We start from the raw sequence: 22,738 nt of genomic DNA on the forward strand, positions 1-22,738 counted from the left end.
TGATTATCAGACATGCTGTAATAGAAATGCATACTTTAAAGCTGTTATATATTGTTTTTCAAGTAAAGCAGGAGAAAAAGTTTAGCAAATAAGAACAAAGTTAAAAAAAAAGTGGAGAAATCTTTTATTTTACATAAAAAGGGGTGCAAACTGGACTTCCCTTTAGACGTGGCGGGAATAAAATGTGATTTTTTCACAAGGGACAAACATGAATCCAAACAGAAACGCAAACTCAGATAAAAAAAAGAAAACAAATATTTCGATCTTTTTCAGCAAATTAAAAACCAGAAATTAAAAAAACAAAACAGGAAACTTGGGACCTTCACTCTTGAAGCCCTTGGACAACTCAAAGTACATTTCTCAAGTGACATTCATATTTAAACAATATTTATTTACAGTTTGAAGCATTTTTTTCAATCGTAGCTCTGGAGGGCAAATAAACTCTTGCAGCTGTACAACTGGATTTTCCACAGTTAGAAAGGCGGGGGAAAATATACTCAAATACAGCCTTTTGTATAGAATCCCAACAGAGAGAACCAAGACTACACCTGTGAAGTCTGTACAATTTACAATTCTGAAATAAGCGTAACAACATTGCAGTAAATGTCACCGTCTTCTCAAAGAAAATGACAGTTAAGTCCGAGACGATTGATTCTCCAGTACAGCAACTGGGAAAAGTGGAAGTGGAAAAGAGAAGCCAAAAAGTATCACAGCATTCAAACCCAATTGAACTGCGCTTAACTCTTTCAGGGCCAATGACGACGATAGACGTCCAATCACCCTCGCAGTTCGAATGGATTAGACGTCTATCGCCGTCAATGACCGCCAAACACTCCAGCTTTGACACCACTGGAAGTCATCTCAATGCATTTTTAGTTTTAGGTATCAAGTCATTGGCAAAATAACATTGATATGATATCCAGAGTCAAAGATTGACTCTTTGGCTGCTATTGACAGCGATAGACGTCAAATTCAATTTGACTGGTCAAATTGGATTGGACATCTTTTGCAGTCTACGGCAGAAAAACTGTCAATTTTTGACAGTACATCTCTGGATGTCATGTCAATGTATCGATTTAGATTTTTACCGATTAAGCTATTGGCTTCCATTGATGGCGAAAGATGTCCAATCCGATTTGACCCGGAGATCGCTCGATCGTGTCAGACGTCGAGCGCCATCGGTGGCAGTGAGACACGACCACTCAATGGCAGCCATCCCAGCCGGCAAGAATTTAACGGCGATAATCGCCAATCAAGTTTTCCGTTTTTTTTTAAGCGTCAACTTCATTGACTGTCTGAAGACGTCCGATCCAAGACATGCTAAGATCTGGAATTGTCAGAAAAGCAAATGGAATGTCATGATTAAAATTCATCTGAATTGACTGGAAGCCGTCTTGTAGCAGCTTGCCAACATTACGGCGCAAAGCTGTGAAGACCATGGACGCGAGATGGAACGAGATGGGCAAAGAAAAGGAACGAAAACATTCAACTTTCCTGGCATAGGTCAAAAGGCGTGGACTTGCAGTAGTCTCAGGAATGGCACTGGAGGAATTGAGGGGAAAGACCAAAGGCTATTTCGTATGGAACGCTTTCTTTTCTCAGGACGCTGCCACTCTGGCACTGTTGGGAGTCCGATGTCACAGTTTCACAGACTAAAGGGTTTCTAGATGAACATCTCACTACGACATGCTCGCAGCAGAGAGGCGCAAATGACGTCGCCCTGTCAATCGAATAGCCTATTTTCCCACCATTCCTCATCGTTCAGATCAGAAAGGTGACTTCACACGCTCCGAAAAGGTCCCGTGGATGCTCATATTCAAGTACTTTCAAGAACACAACTTAGGCCTCATGTGAGTGGTGAGGGCCAAGGACAAAGCAAAGGCTATACAGTGTAAATACACACGACGAGCACTATAATGGACTCCGTGAGATAATTAGCGACATGTACAACATTGTATTCAAAGAGACGTGGTGGGGTGCAGGTCCACTTCACCCCGCATCCAGCCCCTCCAGTGAGGAAAAAAAAAATCCCATCAATGTGTGGCCATGCTTTTGTTATTGTTAGACGCAGAGGCGAAGCGGGGCGGGGCATGGCAGGCACCCAAAAAATTGAAAGCGGAACGTGTATCCCCAGCGCACGTGGACACGTGAGGTAAATGCATCATTTTAAGGAACAAAGCATGAAAGCTGGGGCCCCAAAAAGTAGTGCAGTCATGGTCTCAAACTTTTTGTCATTGTTGTTACCCCTTAAAGTTGTTACACCCATAAAGCCATGGCTGTTTCGATTGAACCATTGCGTTTTAAAAACATTCACATTAGCAAGACAAATAAAAAAAAAACAGGTTTGGAGGATAGGCAAGGAGGAGATTGGGATCAAGGCAGCCCCTCCGAGTTGACAACAGTCGGGATTGTTTCGCGGTCAGTCTGGACCACTTTTTGTTGTGAATTTAAATATATCAGCCAACCCCTCAAATTTCTGCAAAACCAACCAGCGTCAGATCAGGAAGTCTTCTTTCCGCCAGTCAAGTGAGGTTGCTTGTTTGGGGTTAAGGCAGTGAACAGTAGTGTTGCGAAGATCCAAAGCCACTACTGGTAGACAGTCCGTTATTTCCGCATGACTTTTGCAAAAGTCCCACCTATAACATGGGTCTCTTTCCTTCTGTGGCACGGGACGCCATTTCCCGTCGTTAACTTTTCCGTCCATACATTCAAGCGTGTATGTTGGAAAATTTGTAAGAAAAAAAGAAAAAAAATGGTGGCAAACGACAGATAAATATCATAAATAACTTCTCCTTCCGGTCCGCCTCCTAGTGTTCACAAAACAGGACAAAAGTCTGGAGGGAATGTAGTGTGTCGAGATGGGTGCTTTGACCTCGGAGAACACAGTGCAGGAGGCGTAGGTGCGGCGGGCGGGCGGGCAAGCGTGCGTTGCGTGCGTGGTCTCCTCTTGCTCGCCTCTTCAGAGGCAGAAAGTGCAGGAGCTATTAAAAGCAGTTGAAGCGAACGGCTCCTCATGGGTCACGGTTTACATTCAGTCCCACGTCCGCAGTACCCCAAAAAGGGCTTTTCCGATCCAAAAAGAGTTAGCGACGGGGGAATGAAGAATACCATTTGGCCCGTCCAACAATCATACACCAACGGAAGGGGAATTGATACCGAAAGGAGGAGAAAAAAATGCATCTCGAACAAAGTTATGCTTTGCAAAATGTTCCAACAAAATGTTATCCCGCAAATTGGGAGGGGAAAATGTTGGTTCCCAGTGTCAAAAAAACCTCCCCATTTTGCGGGTCCTTTCAGAAAACACTGCAATGGAGAGCGGCCCTTTTCCTCCGCTTGGATTCTGAATGGAATCTCACTGATTTCTGCCAGCACAATCAAGTGAGCCAGAGTGTTTCGAGCGGCTCGGAGACGATCATTTGTGTCGCGGTGTGTTCTTCTTCCGTTTTCGTTTGAAGAAGCAGCAGCACCTGTGGACAGATAAAAGCGTGTTCAATTGATCTGAAGGCAAATATTGCACGTGAAACTAGTTGCAGATGCAGGAGACCCTCGCTAAGTCGCGAGAAATCACGTTTTCCCCCCCAATTCTTTTTTTTTTAAACCCCCACCCATTCAATATTTTATTAATGGGCTGTCAATTCCACAAAATTATGAAAATCTAATTAAATATACTCTTGCAATATACTACTTAAACCTTATTATTTTGTTCTTTGCAGTCATTGACCCTATATGGCCAAACGTATAATATTTGATACATGAATTTTGAGCGACGTCCCCCCCCCAGAAAAAAACAACAATATCATACAATTTCACTTAAATTCGAGGGACTGAGTTTAAAGAATTCAAATTTGCTGTCAAGCAACATAAAAGTATGAGCATTTTCCCAATCATAAATGTCACCCAAAAACAAATATATACTGTTCTGTAGAATAAAATAATTTTGAGCAAATTCATGGGCAAGGAGCCCATAGAACATTTTTTTTCTCAAGGGGAAGAATGTGGAGGAGTACACACAAAGAGCCAAGACAGGATGAGCCAGTGATCAATAAATACACACATGGACAACAAAGCCGCAGTTTATGACATGACTGGTTCCTCTTATCATCTACCCAAAAAAATGTAACTCATTTCACGTGGAGCCCAACCTTACGAGCAAAACGAAAGACGTCTTAACACGCATTGACAGTGCGCCTCGTTTAATACGACGTAGGCCACACGTCAAGCCGTTCTATCGAGTCGATAGACGATGAAAAACACAATGAGTGGGTTGTGCCCACTGCCCAGCCTCGTGTGCGGTCGATTGGTCGCCGGTCTTTTGGTCGCCCGGACCGCAACAACAGGCGACCAAAAGACCGGCGACAAAACAATGTAAAACAACACGGTCTACACATCAATAAAAGCCAAAAATGGCCATGAGCAGTTTCACTGAGCCGACGTGTGAGTGTACAAGAGTTTGTATGTACAGGCATTGTCCCCTTAGGGAGGGACGTCAGTCAGGGTCTTAACAAGTTCTCCAACAAAAACCAATAGAAGTCTGGGAAATTTGGAGCTTTTCTTTAGCCTAATAATTAATAGGGCATTAAGTATGACTAAATAGTAATTCGCAGTTTGTATTTAGAGAATTTGAGCAACGATTTAAATGGTAATTATCAATAACTTTCCGGCCGACCAATCGACCGTGTACCGCCCAGCCTAGGCTGATCCACTCCCTGTCCCATGAGTTTGAGGTGGACGAGCAGAGAGGGACTCACCACAGGTTGAGCATTTTCACGCAGCTACAGAAGAGAGAACAAAGATTGTCAAGAGAAAAGAAAGATTAATACTGCGAGACCAAGATGACGAGGACAGAGCACGTGCAACACAAACACATGCGCACATGGCCATGTTGACACACACACACACAATGGGAAAGGGTGCATAAAATGAGTCTCTTGCTAGTTGTTAACTATTTGCAAAGTCTCAAAAAGGTCACTTATTGCACTGCAATTGTCCGAGTGAGGATTTACGTGGTCATCAAAAGGACACACGGAGACTCATTGCCCATTGGTCAACAAGATGGGATGAGAAGACGACAAACCTCTTCACCCGCATACTAGTTTTCGCTTCTTCTCTTATTGAATTGATGGGCAGGTTATACAGAGTCTCTTGTTGCTATGATGTCACTGATTATGTAAGTGATGCAGCTAACGCCACGCCGCTTCTACACCGAAAACACAATCCTGCTCTAACTGGGTCTCGCATTTGAAATCAAAACAATAGATGGAGCGCCCAGAGAAATCTGTTGCTTACGCGCATCTACCACAGAGTCTTCATTCAATTCATTAGGAAAACATGAAACCTTTTTTTAACACCTTTGGGTGACATAATCCTGTTGCTGAGCACTTCAATGCCATCCCGTGTCCAAGCGAATCAACATTGAAATGCAGTAAGCAAGGAAATAAAATAAAAATGCTTGAGAGTATGTGTAGTACTGGGAATTATGGATCAGACCAACAGCTACAAAACAAATGATAAAAATTGTAATGACATTTAAGACTAAAGCGATTCTACTTTATTCAGGAAGCCATGGAATTCTCAGGAATTTTTAGCCCCCCTCTTTCCCGTGTGTTTTCCTTTCTATAACAGTTAGTACAGTATACTGAAGTAGAAATTTACAGATAATGTAATTTTTACTTCAATGTTTTTGCTCTGAATGTGTTTTATTTCACCAAACCCCCACCAAGCCAACTCTCTTCTAGCAAATCAGATGTTAGCAATAACTAGTGAATCAACCCTATCTTCATTGAAAATGAGTCTCATTTAGATCAACGTTTCTCCCATTGCTTTGCCTGTCGTTTTGCCAGACTTATAAACTGTGCTACAAAAAGAAATCATAAGAAAGTACTTTTCCCAGCATTTATGACACATCTGGTGCTACGGTTGAAAGCGCAATGGTGACATCTTATGGTCAATATACTGTACGAACAAACCAGTAGTACCATCTTTCTGCCTTTGCCTGAATTACATTGCAACTTGGTTTGTTTGTTAAATCTATATTTCAAGACTGTGCCTTTTTGCAATACCTTCCCCTGAGTATCCATTTTTTTTTGGCCGTGCCCAGGATTGTCAGACTACACAACATTTTGTCATGATGTCGCAGTGTATCTTGGAACGGATGAGTTGACACACTACAAAGACCCAACCATGCCTGCCCTAGGAGTACAGCCAGCGAGGAGTGGGGTCTAACGACTGACGTCGTCGGGAGACGGGACAAGGAACTGTCAATCATTCATGGCCCGGAGGCACTTTGAATCACAAAGTGAGGGTTGTCAACTAAGCTCAAATCAACATTTTCGACATAGACACACGTTACAAATACAACATGTTTGCATTTGGAATTTGTAAATAAGCAACAGCTGTTAATTAGTATTAAAAGGCAGTCAACTTAATCAGTTGAGGAGTTTTTCCAATAAGACGAGGGGACGCAAAATACCGGGGGTAATGGTATAGGCTCAAAATTAAAACCTCAGTCTTGTAAAAGTTAAAATCAGATGAAGGTCAGATGGACAATCACACCAAAAGTATTCAAGAGAAACATCCCACACAATCAGACAAGATACAAGCGTCAGGATCAAGATGAAGGCGCGTTACAATTCCACAGCACGGCAAAAGGCAGTGAAAGCGGGTCAAAAAGAGGAGGAGAGAAAGGGCAGCGTCGGGAATCGGAAGAGGAGGTGCGGCAGGGTGATACATACTTGGCCTCGTCGACCACTTCCACCTCTGCCTGAGCAGTAATCGGTGCATTGGAATGAGCTGCGAGTGGATCGTCGGCATTCAGTTCCCCGTTGGTTGAGCTGACCACCTGTGGCACATAAACATCTTTATATCACAATTGGTCAACACGCACTCTCAACCGCACAGCAACTACAAGGAATAATGTTTGCCAGTGAACGTAGCAGTGATTTCAGCGGGTGGAAGAAAAAAAAACGCAGCCGTGTGACTGCATTACTTTCACTGCACGAACATGGCTACAGGCTCATAGTAGCAAAGAGCAAGCCGCACATCAATAACACGGGAGGCACGTGACGTTAATGGGCAGTATTACAGTGTGTCAAGGGGCCGGACTGAGAAAACCAAGTTCCTGAAGTGGTTTCAAATGATGACGACAAGCAGTCAGTCAGTCTGCAATGCTTTGCATGCTTAACTCATTGCCAACCTTTGTCACTGTTTGCACAGTTCCTGGTATGACGATTCTGCTGCCAGACATTTAAATATGGAGGGGATCTTATAATTATATATGTCGGATTTAGAGGCATTTTTGTTCATAACAAACCATATTAACTATGATTCAGACTGGTGTCAATTTTATATATTTTTTAATTTTTTATTTACTACTTTGTAACAGCACCTTCTGTCTTTTTAATAGTGGTATTTTTAGTTTTTTGTTGTTGTATTTTTTCGTTGCATTAGTGAACTGTTAACTATATTCGCTTGTGTTATATATATATATATATATATATATATATATATATATATATATATATATATATATATATATATATACACACACACACACACACACACACATTTTTTCTCACAGTGTGATGTGATTAATGGAGAACAATTACCATGTCTAATGAATATTATTAATTATTTCAATCGGGTCGCAAAACTAGTTTTAATGAAAAATGCGTCCTCTTTTTGCTTGCGTTTCAGGTGTGTTGTCCTGTCCAATTTCATCCCTTCTTATACATTATAAAAGTCATCCCTAATTCGGTGTGTTGTAATCAACGAAATGATACAGGGAAAGTTTGATGACCCGATTACAATATCAACAATATAAACAACTAAATTGTTTGTTCATTCCAACAGATTGCACGCTGCACATGAGACACTAAGACTGTGACCTCTTATTAAAATCCCAAATTGTGGGTGCCAAATTGCTTGCTTACTCAATCAAAGATTGACCATGCTGCTGGCAACTAGTGTTCAAAAGGATATTATTACAGGAGGATTATTAAAAGTGAGGTTACATTTAAATATTGGTAGCACCAATGAAAAATCCTCACCCTTTAACTAAACCTGTGTGCCTGGAAATGAAACGTATCTAGCTATACCACGTTTCATTAAGTTTAAAACTTGGGAAAACACTAATTGTCACGTTGTGCTTTTCTTCAATTGAGCGAGACGCAATGAAATGCAGAGGTGAAAGGAGTTGAGTCACAAGGGATATAGCATGACTTCTTGCAACTGGCTCCGAGTCATCCCTTTAAATATTTAAGAAACTCCAACTTTGCACTGTAAAATGTCTCAGTAGTTCTTGTTTTGGCTTTTAAAAATGTCTACTTTTTGGGGGGCGAATCTACTAAAATTATTGTGCTTGCTAAATTGATCTATTTCTATCTGAACCTATAAAAAAATCACAAGATTACATACACGCCCACGTAATTACACGAGGTTTCTGCAGTTCTAGTTTCTGAAGCCAGAATTGCTATGTAATCTGCTCAAATAGGACATAAACCAGCATTTAAAAAGGATTGTGATCACCTTTTGAGGTCCCATTGGATTGGGAGATGGATGTTCCTCTCAAAGACCATTTACAGTTTTCACAAGCGCATGCACTAATTCACGTCATCCTGCCATGCAAGGAGCTTCTTTTTTTCCTTTTCATTGAATTTTTTTAACGAGGGAGGCAAAGATGCCATGACAAGGAAGCACAGAGGTCAAAATCTTCTGCTGCATGACATTAACTATTTGTGGTATATAAGGATATGCATATGCTGGCGTGGGGAAAAAACAGCCAGGTACACAAATTTGGGAGAACATGATCATCAATCTGTCTCATACACCTTATCTCCCATTATGGGAAATCTATGCCATTAATAACAATTTAAAATGAGAAACACAGGAAGACCACAAACAAATACTAAATTGATCTCCTGTATGATGTGGTCAAACGTTTACATACACTGGTGAAGAACATAATGTCATGGCTCTCTTGAGTTTCCAGTTATTACTACAACTCTGATTTTTCTCTGATAGAGTGATTGGAAGATACTTCTTTGTCACAAAATACATTCATGAAGTTTGGTTCTTTTATGACTATTATGGGTGAACAGAAAAAAGTGATCAAATCTGCTGGGTCAAAAATATACATACAGCAATACAAATTAGCAATTTTGGTGACTTAGAAAGTTGTGTCAGTGAAATGAGCTTCATAGCATGGCCTCTTAACTTCTTGTGAGTGATTATGAGTGACTACAGCTGGTGACTTCTCTGAGGCCATTTAAATAGGGCTCATTGGTTGCAAACGCCCACAAACGCTACAATGGGAAAGTCAAAGGAGCTCAGCATAAATCTGAAAAAGCGAATCCTTGACTTGAACTAGTCAGGAAAGTCACTTGCAGCCATTTCAAAGCAGCTGCAGGTCCCAAGAGCAAGTGTAAACAATTGTTTGTAAGTATAAAGTGCATGGCACTGTTTTGTCACTGCCACGATCAGGAAGAAAACGCAAGCTATCACCTGCTGCTGAGAGAAAATTGGTCAGGAGGGTGAAGATTCAACTGAGAATCACCAAAAAGCAGATCTGCCAAGAATTAGAAGCAGCTGGAACACAGGTGTCAGTGTCCACAGTCAAGCGTGTTTTGCATCTCCATGGACTGAGAGGCTGCCGTGCAAGACGGAAGCCCTTGCTCCAAAAGCGGTACCTTAAGGCTCGACTGAAGTTTGCTGCTGATCACATGGACAAAGATAAGACCTTCTGGAGGAAAGTTCTGTGGTCAGACGAAACAAAAAACAAGCTGTTTGGCCACAATGCCCAACAATATGTTTGGAGGAGAAAAGGTGAGGCCTTTAACCCCAAGTACACCATGCCTACTGTCAAGCAAGGTGGTGGTAGCATTATGCTGTGGGGCTGTTTGGCTGCCAATGGAACTGGTGCTTGAGAGTAAATGGGATAATGAAGAAGGAGGATTACCTTCAAATTCTTCACGATAACCTAAAGTCATCAGCCCGAAGATTGGGTCTTGGGCGCAGTTGGGTGTTCCAACAGGACAATGACCCCAAACACACATAAAAAAAATGGAATGGCTAAATCAGGCTAGAATCAAGGTTTTCGAATGGCCGTCCCAAAGTCCTGACTTAAACCCCATTGAGAACTTGTAGACAATGCTGAAGAAACAAGTCCATGTCAGAAAGCCATCAAATTTAACTGAACTGCACCAATTCTGTCAAGAGGAGTGGTCAAAGATTCAGCCAGAAAGAAGCTTTTGGATGGCTACCAAAAGCGCCTAATTGAAGTGAAAATGGCCAAGGGACATGTTACCAAATATTAGCGCTGCTTTTTGTATATTTTTGACCCAGCAGATTTGATCACTTTTTCTGTTAACCCATAATAAAGTCATAAAAGAACCAAACTTCAATTTTTTGTGTGACAAAGAAGTATCTGTTCCAATCACTCTATCAGAGAAAAATCAGAGTTGTAGAAATAACTGGAAACTCAAGAGCCATGACATTATGTTCTTCACATGTGTATGTACACTTTTGACCACAACTGTATATATTATATACAGTGGTACCTCGTCATACAAAATTCTCGTCTTACGGCGGAAATTTCGATCGAATAATTCGCCCGTCATGCGATCAAAATTTCGTGATGCGACCAAGCCAGGTGGCAATGGCACTGTCTTTTTTGCATATCTTTCGTGTATAACAATATCTACGAGCACGGAACGATTAATTCAGACGAGTTTCTCGTACGACCAGGAAACGCACAACGCGCATGCGCGGGCAAAAAGAGGGCTTTCTGGGTAATGAAGTATACTCGTGCACACAACACCCATAGACAATGGCAACCTTTCTCAGAATAAAACTTCATTACCCACAATCAATACATCGGTAAGCTCAACTATTGTATTTCCTGTTATTCTTTCTAAGGAAAGAAGCTCCTGCGATCGTTCTTTAAAGACTATTTCTCGTTGGCAAGTGAACGTGAGGGGGGAGGCGTGGCAAACCGCCAACCCGGAAAACGAAGGTAACAAAAGATTACAACAAAATTAGAATTCAGCTTTGTGTAAAGTTACATTAAACGTATGTTTGAGTGTCTGTATATATTAATCCAAGTTCATTTAAATTTGTTTGTTCCGTTTACGAGTGCGTTGTCGTGGAAAAAAAACGAACCCCCCCAAACGTCTCTGTCTCCCGTCGGCGAAATCTGCCCAATTTTAGTTAGATTAAACACATTTTATTACTATTAAACCACTAGTTATGTGTTACTTTGTTAATAGATGGCGAATTAGAAGAAATAAAACATTTTTTCCAATCCAATATCCCGTTTTTGGTGTTTTTTCAGAGGGCTGGAACAAATTAATTTGTTTTCCATTCATTTCAATGGAAAACGTCCGCTCGAGTTACGAGAATCTCGTCATACGATCTCAGTCTCGGAACGGATTACGATCGTATGTCGAGGTACCACTGTATATATAAATATATATATATAATTCAAATGGAAACAAAATGTTTCTAATTTGCTATAAATTGTATGTATATCTACATACAATTTATAGCAAATTAGAAACATTTTGTTTCCAATTGAATTCTGAATCTTGTTAAAATTTTATATTGACATGGGAAATGTGTGCTGATATAAGAAAGTATCAAGTGATACCATAATTTTCTTATATACAGTAAGGTGCTTTAAGACAGATGTGAGATCTTCAACCTGGACGGGGTGAATGGCTGATGAGGTGAGGGCTGTATACCTGCACTGAGCCCCCGTGCCTGTCCGCTGCTAGGTGGGAGGTCAGGTAGGAGTTTGCTTGGCGAGTGGGCTGCGCCTCCCATGCTCCTCTTCGATCAGAGAGTGCTGTCTGCTCGGGAGTCGGGGACGCCAAGTCACAGGAGGAGACGTGGATTTGGGAGTGCAATGGGACAAGGGAGGGCGATGGAGTAGTTGCATTAGGAAAGATGGGTGTTCGAGTGTGCCGGGCCAGGTCCATGCAAAGCACCGTGGAAATTGGAGGACAAAACAAAACAAAAAAACAAACAAACAAACAAAAAAATAAAAACGCATGAAAATCAAAGAGTGAAAACAAAACAAGCAAGGCTCGTAGCCAGCCAGAGAACCAAAACAAATGAGCCCGACACTGGAAGAAGTGTCACAAACTGTCCTGTTTATGAGATGTACAAATATCATCATTTCATTGTAAAATTCCAGCTAGCAAAATCTATTTGGGAAATTCAAAAGACTTGCAACCAATGCAATGAAGGTCAACTTGATAAATCATTTAAATCCTTGGCTGTTAAATCAGTATTTAATCTTTCAAACCACTCAAAATACAGTTACATTAGATGGTTTGACCCGAGCTATTTAACAGCGACACCATATTTATTTACAAACCTGTCAACTTATACGTTTTTCCCGTATTTTATAATTCATTTCAAATTGTGTGCGCTGTATAACAAGTTTGGTACGGGAAGAAAATATTTTACAAAAATTACGTTGTTTAAACGTTGTAAAACCGATCGTCATCCCCATTTCGCCTCTAATCCAGATCGACTCGATCACTGTTAGCAGACGAAAACATCATCATCGACTGCTAATAGTCATAATTTAAGCATGATATGCACATGCATGTCAGTCACGTCCGCCTCTTCACCATATAAATATAGCGCGTCTGCAAGCAATGTACCCAAACAGTCAAGCTGTCAGCGTCATACAGCGACATATACAAAATCTTGAATTTAGTGCATACTGATTGGCTGAATATTACACAAAAAAATAATAATAATAATGATTTAAAAAATAAAATAAAACATTAACATTCTTTCTGCTGGAATTCAATCATTACCTTGTCTTTCCCTTGAAACTTTTCATGATACCTTTGAACTATCTGAATACTAGAGATTGTTGTAGCCGTTCGCCAAACCACCTGACACATGCATATACCACGTTACAATGGCTTTTTCATACCTGATTTCTTATTGGCGGGTGTGCTGAAGTTCGGTCTCTGTGTGGATGGCTCTCTCGTGTGACCGCAGAAGCCCCAGAGTCGATATGGACAGATCCCACTGGGGTGGGCTAAAGCGAATGACACATCAGAACTATGCACCAGAGTGGCCATTTCACACTTCGTACGCAGGCGTGCCACTTACTATCTGCCTGCCGACCCAGTCGTACGTGTAGTCAAAGGTGTATCCTTTGCGCTCAAAGAGTTCGGTGAATAACGTCCTCAGATATTCATAGTCTGGTTTTTCGAAGAAGTCCAATCGCCTTACATATCGCAGGTAGGTGGACATCTCCTCTGAATGAAACAATCCAACATGGTTTGAATTCAGGATTGGCAGTAGTGCTTGGTCTGAACTAGAAATTATATGACATTTATACATGACATTCTTTAAGCAGCCACTTATGCAGAATAACAGAAAGATTCATGCTGCTGTGGATTAGTATTACCCTGATAAATTAAGCAGAATACCTGGGAAGTTCTCACAAAGGACCTCGATGGGAGTGTTTCGTTTAGTGTCTCCAATCTTCTGGTATCGCTCTTTTAGTGTGTCAGCCTGCAAGTGATCCAACACGTTTGTGACAGAAAACTACTACTACTGCCGATCAATAAAGTAAAAGCAAGTGTATACTGACACACACACACATACGGCAACTGTTATACACACTGTTTTGTCTTTGCACATTTTTGTACATTCTATTTTGAGGTTCTTTTCAAGTTTACATCAAAGGGATTAGTGGGTTGTTCTTTACAGAAAAGAAATAACAGACATAAAACATCTTTCGTGACAAATTATTATTCATAGTGAATTTTTTTTTTACCATTTCATGCACAAAGGTTTTTGTTGTAATGCTTACAGGTCACTTATTTAACTCATTGGTCACCATCGACGACAATGGACGTCCAATCTATTTTAACTGTCAGTCCAAATAGATTGGACATCTAGTAGCTTTAATGTCACTGAAAAATTTGAATTTACAATCAGTCTTCCCAAATGATATGAATTGTCTTTCTACTGATATCAATGAGTTAAAAGCTATGTGAAAAATACTTTGGTTACGGCTACAAGTAACACTACAGTATTTCTGTTTTTATCCATTTCAATTTTATTAATTTAGTATTTATTAACATTGCATTATTTATGAATGTATTAACAACAATAAACAAATAATAGAAAGAAATACAATATTTTTATTTTTAAAAAGTAACTAACTAATCGTAAGGACGGCTTATATTTAAGTTTTTTTAAATGACAACAAATATTGACTTACCCTATTAAGGCGTAGAGGTTTTAAGAGGGAAAAAACTAAATTCCTTTCAAATGAACAAAAATCGTCACTGGTTCTATTATTTTTTTTTAACTACACTGATTTTATGAAATTCAACCTGAATGTTTGAGGCACTACAGATGATTTTTCTTTTCACCATTTGGTTGTGTTGTCTACAGAAAAATATGTACCTCTTACGGGAAAAAAAACAAAAAGTGCTAAATATTATTACCAGGACAGAAATTGTGTCAGAAATGCATTTTTGTCTCTACCCCTCTCTCTTTGTTGGGGCACTTTTTATAGATTAATAATGCAATAACAAGAAAAGATTTTCTCAAACCTTGTTCATGATCAATGATTGAGATTTACAGGGACTACTAATGTCATTTTCTGACCAATGAGTTGATGGAGATTTTTGGATGCTGTTAATGTAATTTTAAAAAGGTAAATCTCATCTGTAATCTGGGGAAAAATTCTCTTAATACAAAGATGTGACCTTTTTTTTTTTAAATCATAACTGTGGATTGATAAATATAGAACAGTAAAATAGCAAAACATGCTTTTTCATGTTACCTTCAGTCCTTGCCATGGCAAACTCCCACGAAGGAAATACATGAACATGTGACCTAAGGCTTCCAAGTCATCTCGTCGGCTTTGCTCTGCATTGAAAGATTTATCAAATTTTCTCATAAATTTCAAGACTCAAACCGAGTGAGATTTTCTTATAGGACTCTACCAAAATAAACCTAAAAAGGCAGGATAGCGTACCTTTGCCTAAATGCGTGTTGATGGACATGTAGCGGGCGGTGCCAGTCAAGCTTTTATGCTCCCGGTATGGAATGTGTTTTTTGGTCTCGGGATCAATGTACTCTTTGGCTAAGCCAAAGTCAATAATGTGGATAATATGCTCCTTTTTATTCCCTTGCCGTCCAATGAGAAAATTTTCTGGTTTTACATCTCTGTAGATGAGATTCTTAGAATGCACATACTCCATTCGAGATATCTGCAGAGAAAAGTGAAATGTCAGCGTGCAACAAGAGACAAAAACTAGGAAAAAGTATCAATGGATAATGTGCCTTCCTGAAGATCTGATCTCTATTTCCTCCCCAGTGCAGCATATTACAATTGTCCTGCGTTAAATGCCTTAACAAACTGAAAATATGTCAAAAGTGGGAACAACTCACCAACTGGATTGCGATCATGAGGACAGTCTTCAATGAAAAAGTCCTGTCACAGAGGTCAAAGAGGTCCTCCAGACTTGGGCCCAAGAGCTCCAGAACCATGGCATTGTATTTCCCGCAGGGTCCAAAATAAAAGACTTGGGGCACCCCTTCAGCTGAAACATACAAAGAAAAACCTTCAGAATTCTAAAGACACATTATTCGGACAACGTGTTGACATGATTTTATCGCTGCATTGTCAGATTTTAATTGTAAAGAGCAGTCAATAGGTCTGTTTTGCATGTTGTAAGGGCAAAAGAAAAAAAATAAGCTAGTAGTCCTTTTAAAAAAGTGATTTAAATTATGCAAGGTGAGCTGGCAAGAATGTTACAATTGCTTTCTCCTTTATCAACTGATATTTGTAGTTGGGCTCAAGGTGAGAACCAAAAGGGTTAGAGAGAGAACAGTAAGCAGGGAAGAATGCTAAGACAACAGTATACCCAAAGATTAAAATTAGATCAGCTCATGCAAAGGTAACTCTGACACCCCTCCCTGTCCTGTTGTGAATGTGTGCTTTTGTAGCTTCCACACCAAATTAAAACACTCAAAAAAGGGCACAGTGTCTTCAAATGGCTTTAAAGATCAGTCAAAGCGTACCAGAACCACTCACCATTAACATTTGGACAAGGCAGTAAATCTATGGGTAAGTTCACCACACTGATTCAGAATTCTTCTTAAATTTACTTGCCAATTTTGCCTATAAGCCTCACGTGTACTAACCCCAAACAATGTACTCACGTACACCTAGAGAGTATTTAATGAAGTTATAGATCAGGGGTTGGGAACCTGTGGCTCAGGAGCCATATGTGGCTCTTTTGATCCATGACTGGACGTTTCGTCGAAAGACGTTTGGTTCCCGGACGATTGGTCGACCGGACGTTTGGTGGAACGGACGTTTGGTAGAATGGACGTTTGGTAGAACGGACGTTTGGTAGAACGGGGTCGCATGCAATTGATAGACTTTAAAATTGGGTGAATAGGGATTTAATGACTATTATTTAACATTGAGTGAATAGGGTTAGGTTTAAACAAATGAAAGTCTCGTGACTCAAACCTCGGGTCTTGCGAACCCGGCGACCAAACGTTCGTTCTACCAATCGTCCGGTCGACCAGTCGTCCGGTCGACCGGTCGTCCGGTCGACCGGTCGACCGGTCGTCCGGTCGTCCGGTCGTCCGGTCGACCGGTCGTCCGGTCGACCGGTCGTCCGGGGACCAAACGTCTTTCGACGAAACGTCACAGTACCCTTTTGATCGGTGTATATTGCCTTCCGCTAACCTGTGAGGTAAAAGACGGAAACCGCTCGTGATAGAGCTGAGTCCTGAACGCACTAAAAGCATCGTCACGTTGGCATTGTGGCGCCGACATGACCTCTTGCGCCACTAATCATGATTTTTTTTCTTTCATTCAAGTGCATGCATACTTTGATTGATTAGCAACAATGTGGTCAAAAGAATTTAGAGACTTTTTGTACTTTAAAAGTACTGAAATGACTCAAATGTGCACATGTATTTTTACTTTTAAGTTTTACATATGGCTCTCAAGGAATACCATTTCAAAATATGATTTTGTTTATGGCTCTCTGTCAAAAAGGTTCCTGACCCTTGTTATAGATTCTATGGGAACCGGGCGGAGGACACCCTGAATCGGTGGCCAGCCAATTGCAGCACAATGAGACTGAGAACCATTCACGCTCACACTCACCTATAGTGTTCAACCAGACTACTCTGCACGTATTTGGGAAGTAGGAGAAAACCAGAGTATCCGGATAAAACCCACGTAAGCCCTGGGAGAACATGAACACTCCACACGAGGATCGACCTGGGATCAACCCCAGAACTGTGAGTTTGACGTGCTAACCACTCGTCCACCGGGCCGCCACACACAAGTAAGAAAAAGACAGGACTAAAACCATCAAAACGTTCAGACCATTTATCCAAAAATGACTTGGTGCGACCATCGATTAAACAATTTCTTGAAGCAAATGCACTTCCAAACTGCACTAATGAAATTTTACATTTAGAAAACAAATTTGACACTCAGGTGTTGTTGTCTTTCTCATACGAATTTCATCCAAAACATCGCATTGTGGGGAACCACAACCCTCATAAACTCCCTGTAATTCCGAGTCTGAAATCATGGAAATAATCAATGATCATGCCTACGCAACTGCAAAAGGAAAACTAATTAGAATGGACCTTAATTATTATGCATTTTCTATCACTGTTTTTTTTAAATGGAAATGTCGAAAAAACGGTCTGTTATCATTTTAAAATCAGACACTGTAGTATTTTTTTGAACCTTTAACCTCACTAGTGTTCATGCTGTGGCACAAAGCAATGATCCTGACAAGTTGATTTGTTCTAAAACATGAAGGACAGCATATTACATTCTCTTGCCAGCATATGGACAAGTAGGAGTCCTGCTGCTCTCCATCCTGTGTTTCTGGACACAATTATCCAGTCCTGTGGGTTACTAATTGTACTAAATGCCTCTGGTCTTAGTGGGAGGCCTGAAATTTGTCGGTTAGGAAGTGTAAATAAGTGTAGAAATAATGATTCAACAGAAAACATTTGACTTTTCAAAAACTGAAGAAATAACAGGGATATAGAACCTTCATTGTCAACAATAGAAAGCCCAATGCTTCATATCTGCATTTAAATACACTGTTTAAAAAAAAACCTCAATCTCACTAGCGCTCAATTACTCATTCACATTTCATTAATCACATTTGAAAACTAGGTAATGTGAGCCACATGAGCCCATAAGAACTTCAAACTGTGCTTGCAGTGAAAATGAAGCGTGGCTGAAAACACCATTTCATAGTGCATAGTGTCCACCTGACCTTGCACAAGACTCCAACCAATGGCCCCAATTATGAAGAGATAGTAGCAAAATGATTACTTGCAGATAGTAGGAAGTTAAAATCAAATAGTCCTTACATGCTTCGAAAGGAATTACGTATTTCCTAACTGAATAATCTTCATTAGTATCCAATGACAGTTTGTCATAGATAGAAAACAACCTGATTGAACATGAGTCAATGGACATTAATTCGGAAAGATCCACACACGCAGTATTACAACAGCATTGGCTGTGTGGAATGAGGTGCTGCAATGAGGTCACATCATCCCATCTGGAGGAGAAACGCGAGTTAGATTAGTCCTAAGAAAGGCAGACCCACTGTCTAAATATTTAATGAATTTCCTCACAGTTGCCCTTTTCCAGCTCTCATTTTTGAAAAACAAAGGCAACGTATAAGCTCCGTAATAGAAAGGTCTTACATCACACACACACACACACAAACAATTGACTTGTTTCCTGTTCCAACAGAGTAGTGTCATACCAGTGTCAATTCAAATAGAATTTTCTAGATAGTTCAGAAAAAAATATGGTAAAAATTGCAATGACAAGCCTTCTTTTGAATTCTCGTAACCAAATGTATTTCATAGTACATCTAATATTGTAGGTTAATTCTATGTTTCCTAATTTGTGTTTCTGAGTCTTTATTTTCAAGAGAGTCCAGACGTTGTTGGAAAAAGACCTCATTCTGGTCCATTATCTGATGCAGGAGAAGTGTGACATTACAGAAACAGAGTAATTAACTATTAGGAATTCTTTATCATCTTCACATTGCAGATCCTGAAATATGACTGTGCCCAATGTGGACTTTATTATTTATATTTTTTTCTTCTTCTTCAAATGTTCACGTTTTTTTTCTATTTCCTCCCAAGGTCCCTCTTAAGGGACACCCGGATTGATAGACCTTAAACTCCTGAAGACTAAAAATAAAGTTGCTAAACCTGTTTAACAGCATATCCCAAAACCAAGTAAACCATCTGCTATGTAAATAACACAATCAGTTCAATAAATGACAACAAATAAACCCATGATACCAAAACACAGGCCAAGTCTGTCGCTAGCACTTACCTGTAGTCCCCAGCGTTTTGTAGAACCGGTACTCTAAATGCAACTGTGGTGCCCTTGACTTCACTGGTTCCTATGCAAAAACAAAGGGCAAAATAGCAGTCTGAGACACTTAAAAAAATACAGGCAGTAAAATAACAATCAAATGTCTTAACTACACAAATCTGGGCTGACTCAAGTACACGTGCTTTCATTACACAGAACGCTTTGTTTCGTTTCTAAAGAAAAGTCTTTTAGTCCCTTGAGGATAACGTTCCCCGATGACAATCTACGAAAGTTTTGACACAGTAGTGGTCATTTTAGCTCAATTTAATTCTCGAATATTAATTCGGATTTTGCAGTTTAATATCGATAATTTGGTCACAAACAATTGACTTGTGACGCCTCAATGACTGAACATCAAATGTAATTGTTGTTTTAATAAAATGAAAAAATTAAGGAAAATTGTCTCATTTCAACAAAAATTTGACCCACCTACCACCCTGCTCCTGTTTCAATATCCTTGTCTCGGGAATGAATATACTGGTGGGGGTTACTACCATGTAAACAAAGGAGTGAAGTCGTAGGAAGTTGCGATCGGGAAATGAGATGAGCCCATGTCTATGACTATGCCAGCCTGGGAAAGTTTTAAAATATCCCTGGAAAAGCTGGATTATGTGGCTGGGGAGAGTAGAGTTTGGGCTCCTACTGAAGTTGGGAAATTTGACCCCAAAAAATAATTCTTGCCGTTACATCTTTATGCTCGTGTATTTACAATGTGGCTTGACTACTACTTAATATAATCACACACGACTCCAACACAGTGCAAGAACAGAGTGGCCGGCCACATGGGAAGGGGGAGGGGAACCCTGCTAGCTGATATGGGACAATTGGCTCAGTGTGGGTGCAACCTTCCTAAGTACTGTGTCCGCTCACATTGGTATAAGGGGAAACATAAAAACATCAATGTTCGAGTTGGCAAAAAGTGAATTCAAAAATGTACTGTCAGTCTCTAGAGAAAACAGCACCTAATAGACCATTGTCTGTTAATAATCCTAAAATTGATTTTATACAATGATTCAAATGTAAATTTGTAGATGCTATTTTATTAATCTGGAAAACAGAGAAATACAGCTTCAGATTTCATAACTCTAAAAAGAACTACTGCCCATTGTGGTTTAGGAAGACACAAAAAGGATTTCACGAATTGAGCAGAAGGCTAACACTAATAGTCAAATTAGTCCCTTTGTTAGCATAATACCTATCTGTCATACAACCTTAGTTGTTAGGTAAGATGATTAAAATAGTGGGGACTAAACACGAATCCTGGTACCATCTGTGTACATTAACCAATCCCTTTGTCTAATGAAACATGTTTCCTGTCTTGCAACAATGGCAAAGTCTAATATTAGCAACAGTCTTGCTGTGATCAACTGCATAATGTGCAGCAGATCTGGATTTGCTTCATCTACCAGTATTGAACATATCCAGTAGTCTTACTTATTGGGGGTGAGATGTTAACTTACAGCACACCTTACTAAACATTATTAAACCCCTTGTTGCATGCAAAATTATAGATGCAGAGGTTAAATTTCAAGGGGAGGATAAAAATGGTAACTTACCAGTTTAATAGCTACATATTCATTGGTGTAAAGATTTTTACCTGTGGAGACAAAAAAGTTATCAGAGAACCAGTAACATTGACATTTAAGACTGTAACATGTTTTCGCCATGCTATCATTTGTCTTTTAGGCATGCGACAAATGAAAAATAAGCACAATTTATTACTGTACGGTCACCAATTTGACGCCATATTATTTTGTAATAGAAATGCCCCTATTGCTCAAAGAACTTGATCTATCTACAAAACCAAAACCCTACACTAAGATAAAGAAAAGGTTTTAACAATACATTTACACCATAAAACATTACACATGTCATTACTGTGCCTAAAGAAGATTGGAGAAAAACAATTTATTTAAATTGTCATACATGAACGTCAGTATTTCTATTTAATTACAGTATTTTCACGTATATAAGGTGCACTTAGTCTAAAATATTCTCCAAAACAGATGAATAGCCTTATTATAATAATACAATTTATAATATAAATTGCATCCATAAATACGGTGCCCCTATGGCCGCTCAAATACAGTACTTGAAGGTCATAGAAACTGCTGTAACATCTTTCCTCTACTTACCAAGTTTCAATTCCCCAAAATTTCCACAGCCAATCTTCTTGCCGACACGAAAATTTGGGCCCACCATGAGAACTCCTGAAGAACTCGAGGACCCTGACGGTCGAGACGAGTGCCCACTCCGACTTCCTTGGGAAACTTTAGTGCTCCTGGCAGGCCTCTCACCATACTTGTCCCTTTGTGGATCCATGGCGTGAGTGGCACAGGTCAACGAGGGCCTGAAGCGATGTATATACAGGCCGCCTGGGCCAGGCCCACCACAGCCACAGCCCTGGTCACTGGCAGTGTCTGGATGGCATACACGCACTCATGGGACAAAAGCCGGTTCGGACACTGTTTTGTCCTCACTCTGGCCTCTGGAAGAAGGTGGACACCCTGAAAAGGATGGAAAAAATACAAAAAGATTATAATAGTGATGAAAAGAGGGAAAAAAACAGAACAGCACCATGATTGTACACGTGAATAGAGCAAACGCAGTTTGGAAACTTCATATATAAGTAAATGTCCTTATGTGATGCCGATTTGAGCATAAAAATGGAACTGATGTGCATTGCTATTGGCTATGATTAGAGAATTAACCATTGTGCAATGCCACAATATTTGATTATTATACAAGTATGACATTGTATATTGTAGAAGAAAGTGGTGGAAAAAGTAATGTAACTGAAGCTAATATGTACATTTGAATTTGCTTATAATGCATAATTTTAATTGTATGGTAATTGGTGTTTAATGTCTGTTAATCTCCTCGACCGGCATTTATTAAGAGTGTGCATGCACACAAGTGTCCATAAAGGATGATGTACTAGGGATCCACTGATGCTCATTTTTTTTCATTTTCAATGTTGTCTTGATATATGAATCAGAATTTTTGTTGTCAAGTATACAATTCCCACACCAGAGGTTGTTGTTTCTCAATTGGATAAATTGGAAAATAAGTACTCCTTAAGCAGCGATAGTTCAAAAAGGATGCTGAGAGTGCACACAATGCTTTGTCAGTAGGTTCCCCACACCTGACCTATTGACAAATTTCTAAACAGTGACCGTGAAAAGACTGACACGAGTTTGATTCCAAACCATTTCCCAGACTGCCCTTTTCTTTGACACAGCATATTAAACAGCAGCAGTTGCATACATATAAGCGTTTCATTTGTTGTTTCAGCCACAG

General features: G+C 39.9%; 2 protein-coding genes across 7 annotated transcripts in view; one reads left to right on the forward strand and one right to left on the reverse strand.

Moving 5' to 3' along the window:
* The window catches only part of rbpms2a (RNA binding protein, mRNA processing factor 2a), a 168,958-nt gene that overhangs the window by 40,288 nt on the left and 105,932 nt on the right, over positions 1–22,738 (forward strand). The window lies entirely within an intron of this gene.
* csnk1g1 (casein kinase 1, gamma 1) overlaps positions 108–22,738 on the reverse strand; it is a 31,715-nt gene continuing 9,084 nt past the window's right edge. Inside the window, exons 2-14 of one of the 4 annotated variants that reach the window (XM_077624072.1) lie at positions 21,574–21,945; positions 20,995–21,035; positions 19,397–19,466; positions 15,433–15,584; positions 15,017–15,251; positions 14,822–14,907; positions 13,452–13,536; positions 13,129–13,277; positions 12,947–13,054; positions 11,736–11,843; positions 6,732–6,838; positions 4,749–4,772; positions 108–3,467 (exon numbers count right to left, since the gene is read on the reverse strand). In XM_077624072.1, the coding sequence (XP_077480198.1) occupies positions 3,413–3,467; positions 4,749–4,772; positions 6,732–6,838; positions 11,736–11,843; positions 12,947–13,054; positions 13,129–13,277; positions 13,452–13,536; positions 14,822–14,907; positions 15,017–15,251; positions 15,433–15,584; positions 19,397–19,466; positions 20,995–21,035; positions 21,574–21,760 (1,407 nt within the window). In that variant the 5' untranslated portion in view covers positions 21,761–21,945 and the 3' untranslated portion in view covers positions 108–3,412. The remainder of the gene's footprint in view (positions 3,468–4,748; positions 4,773–6,731; positions 6,839–11,735; positions 11,844–12,946; positions 13,055–13,128; positions 13,278–13,451; positions 13,537–14,821; positions 14,908–15,016; positions 15,252–15,432; positions 15,585–19,396; positions 19,467–20,994; positions 21,036–21,573; positions 21,946–22,738) is intronic. The other 3 variants (XM_077624087.1, XM_077624079.1, XM_077624095.1) reach the window with 3 other exon arrangements.

The sequence above is a fragment of the Stigmatopora argus genome, chromosome 2 (genome assembly GCF_051989625.1).
Source record: "Stigmatopora argus isolate UIUO_Sarg chromosome 2, RoL_Sarg_1.0, whole genome shotgun sequence".
Lineage (NCBI taxonomy): Eukaryota > Metazoa > Chordata > Actinopteri > Syngnathiformes > Syngnathidae > Stigmatopora > Stigmatopora argus.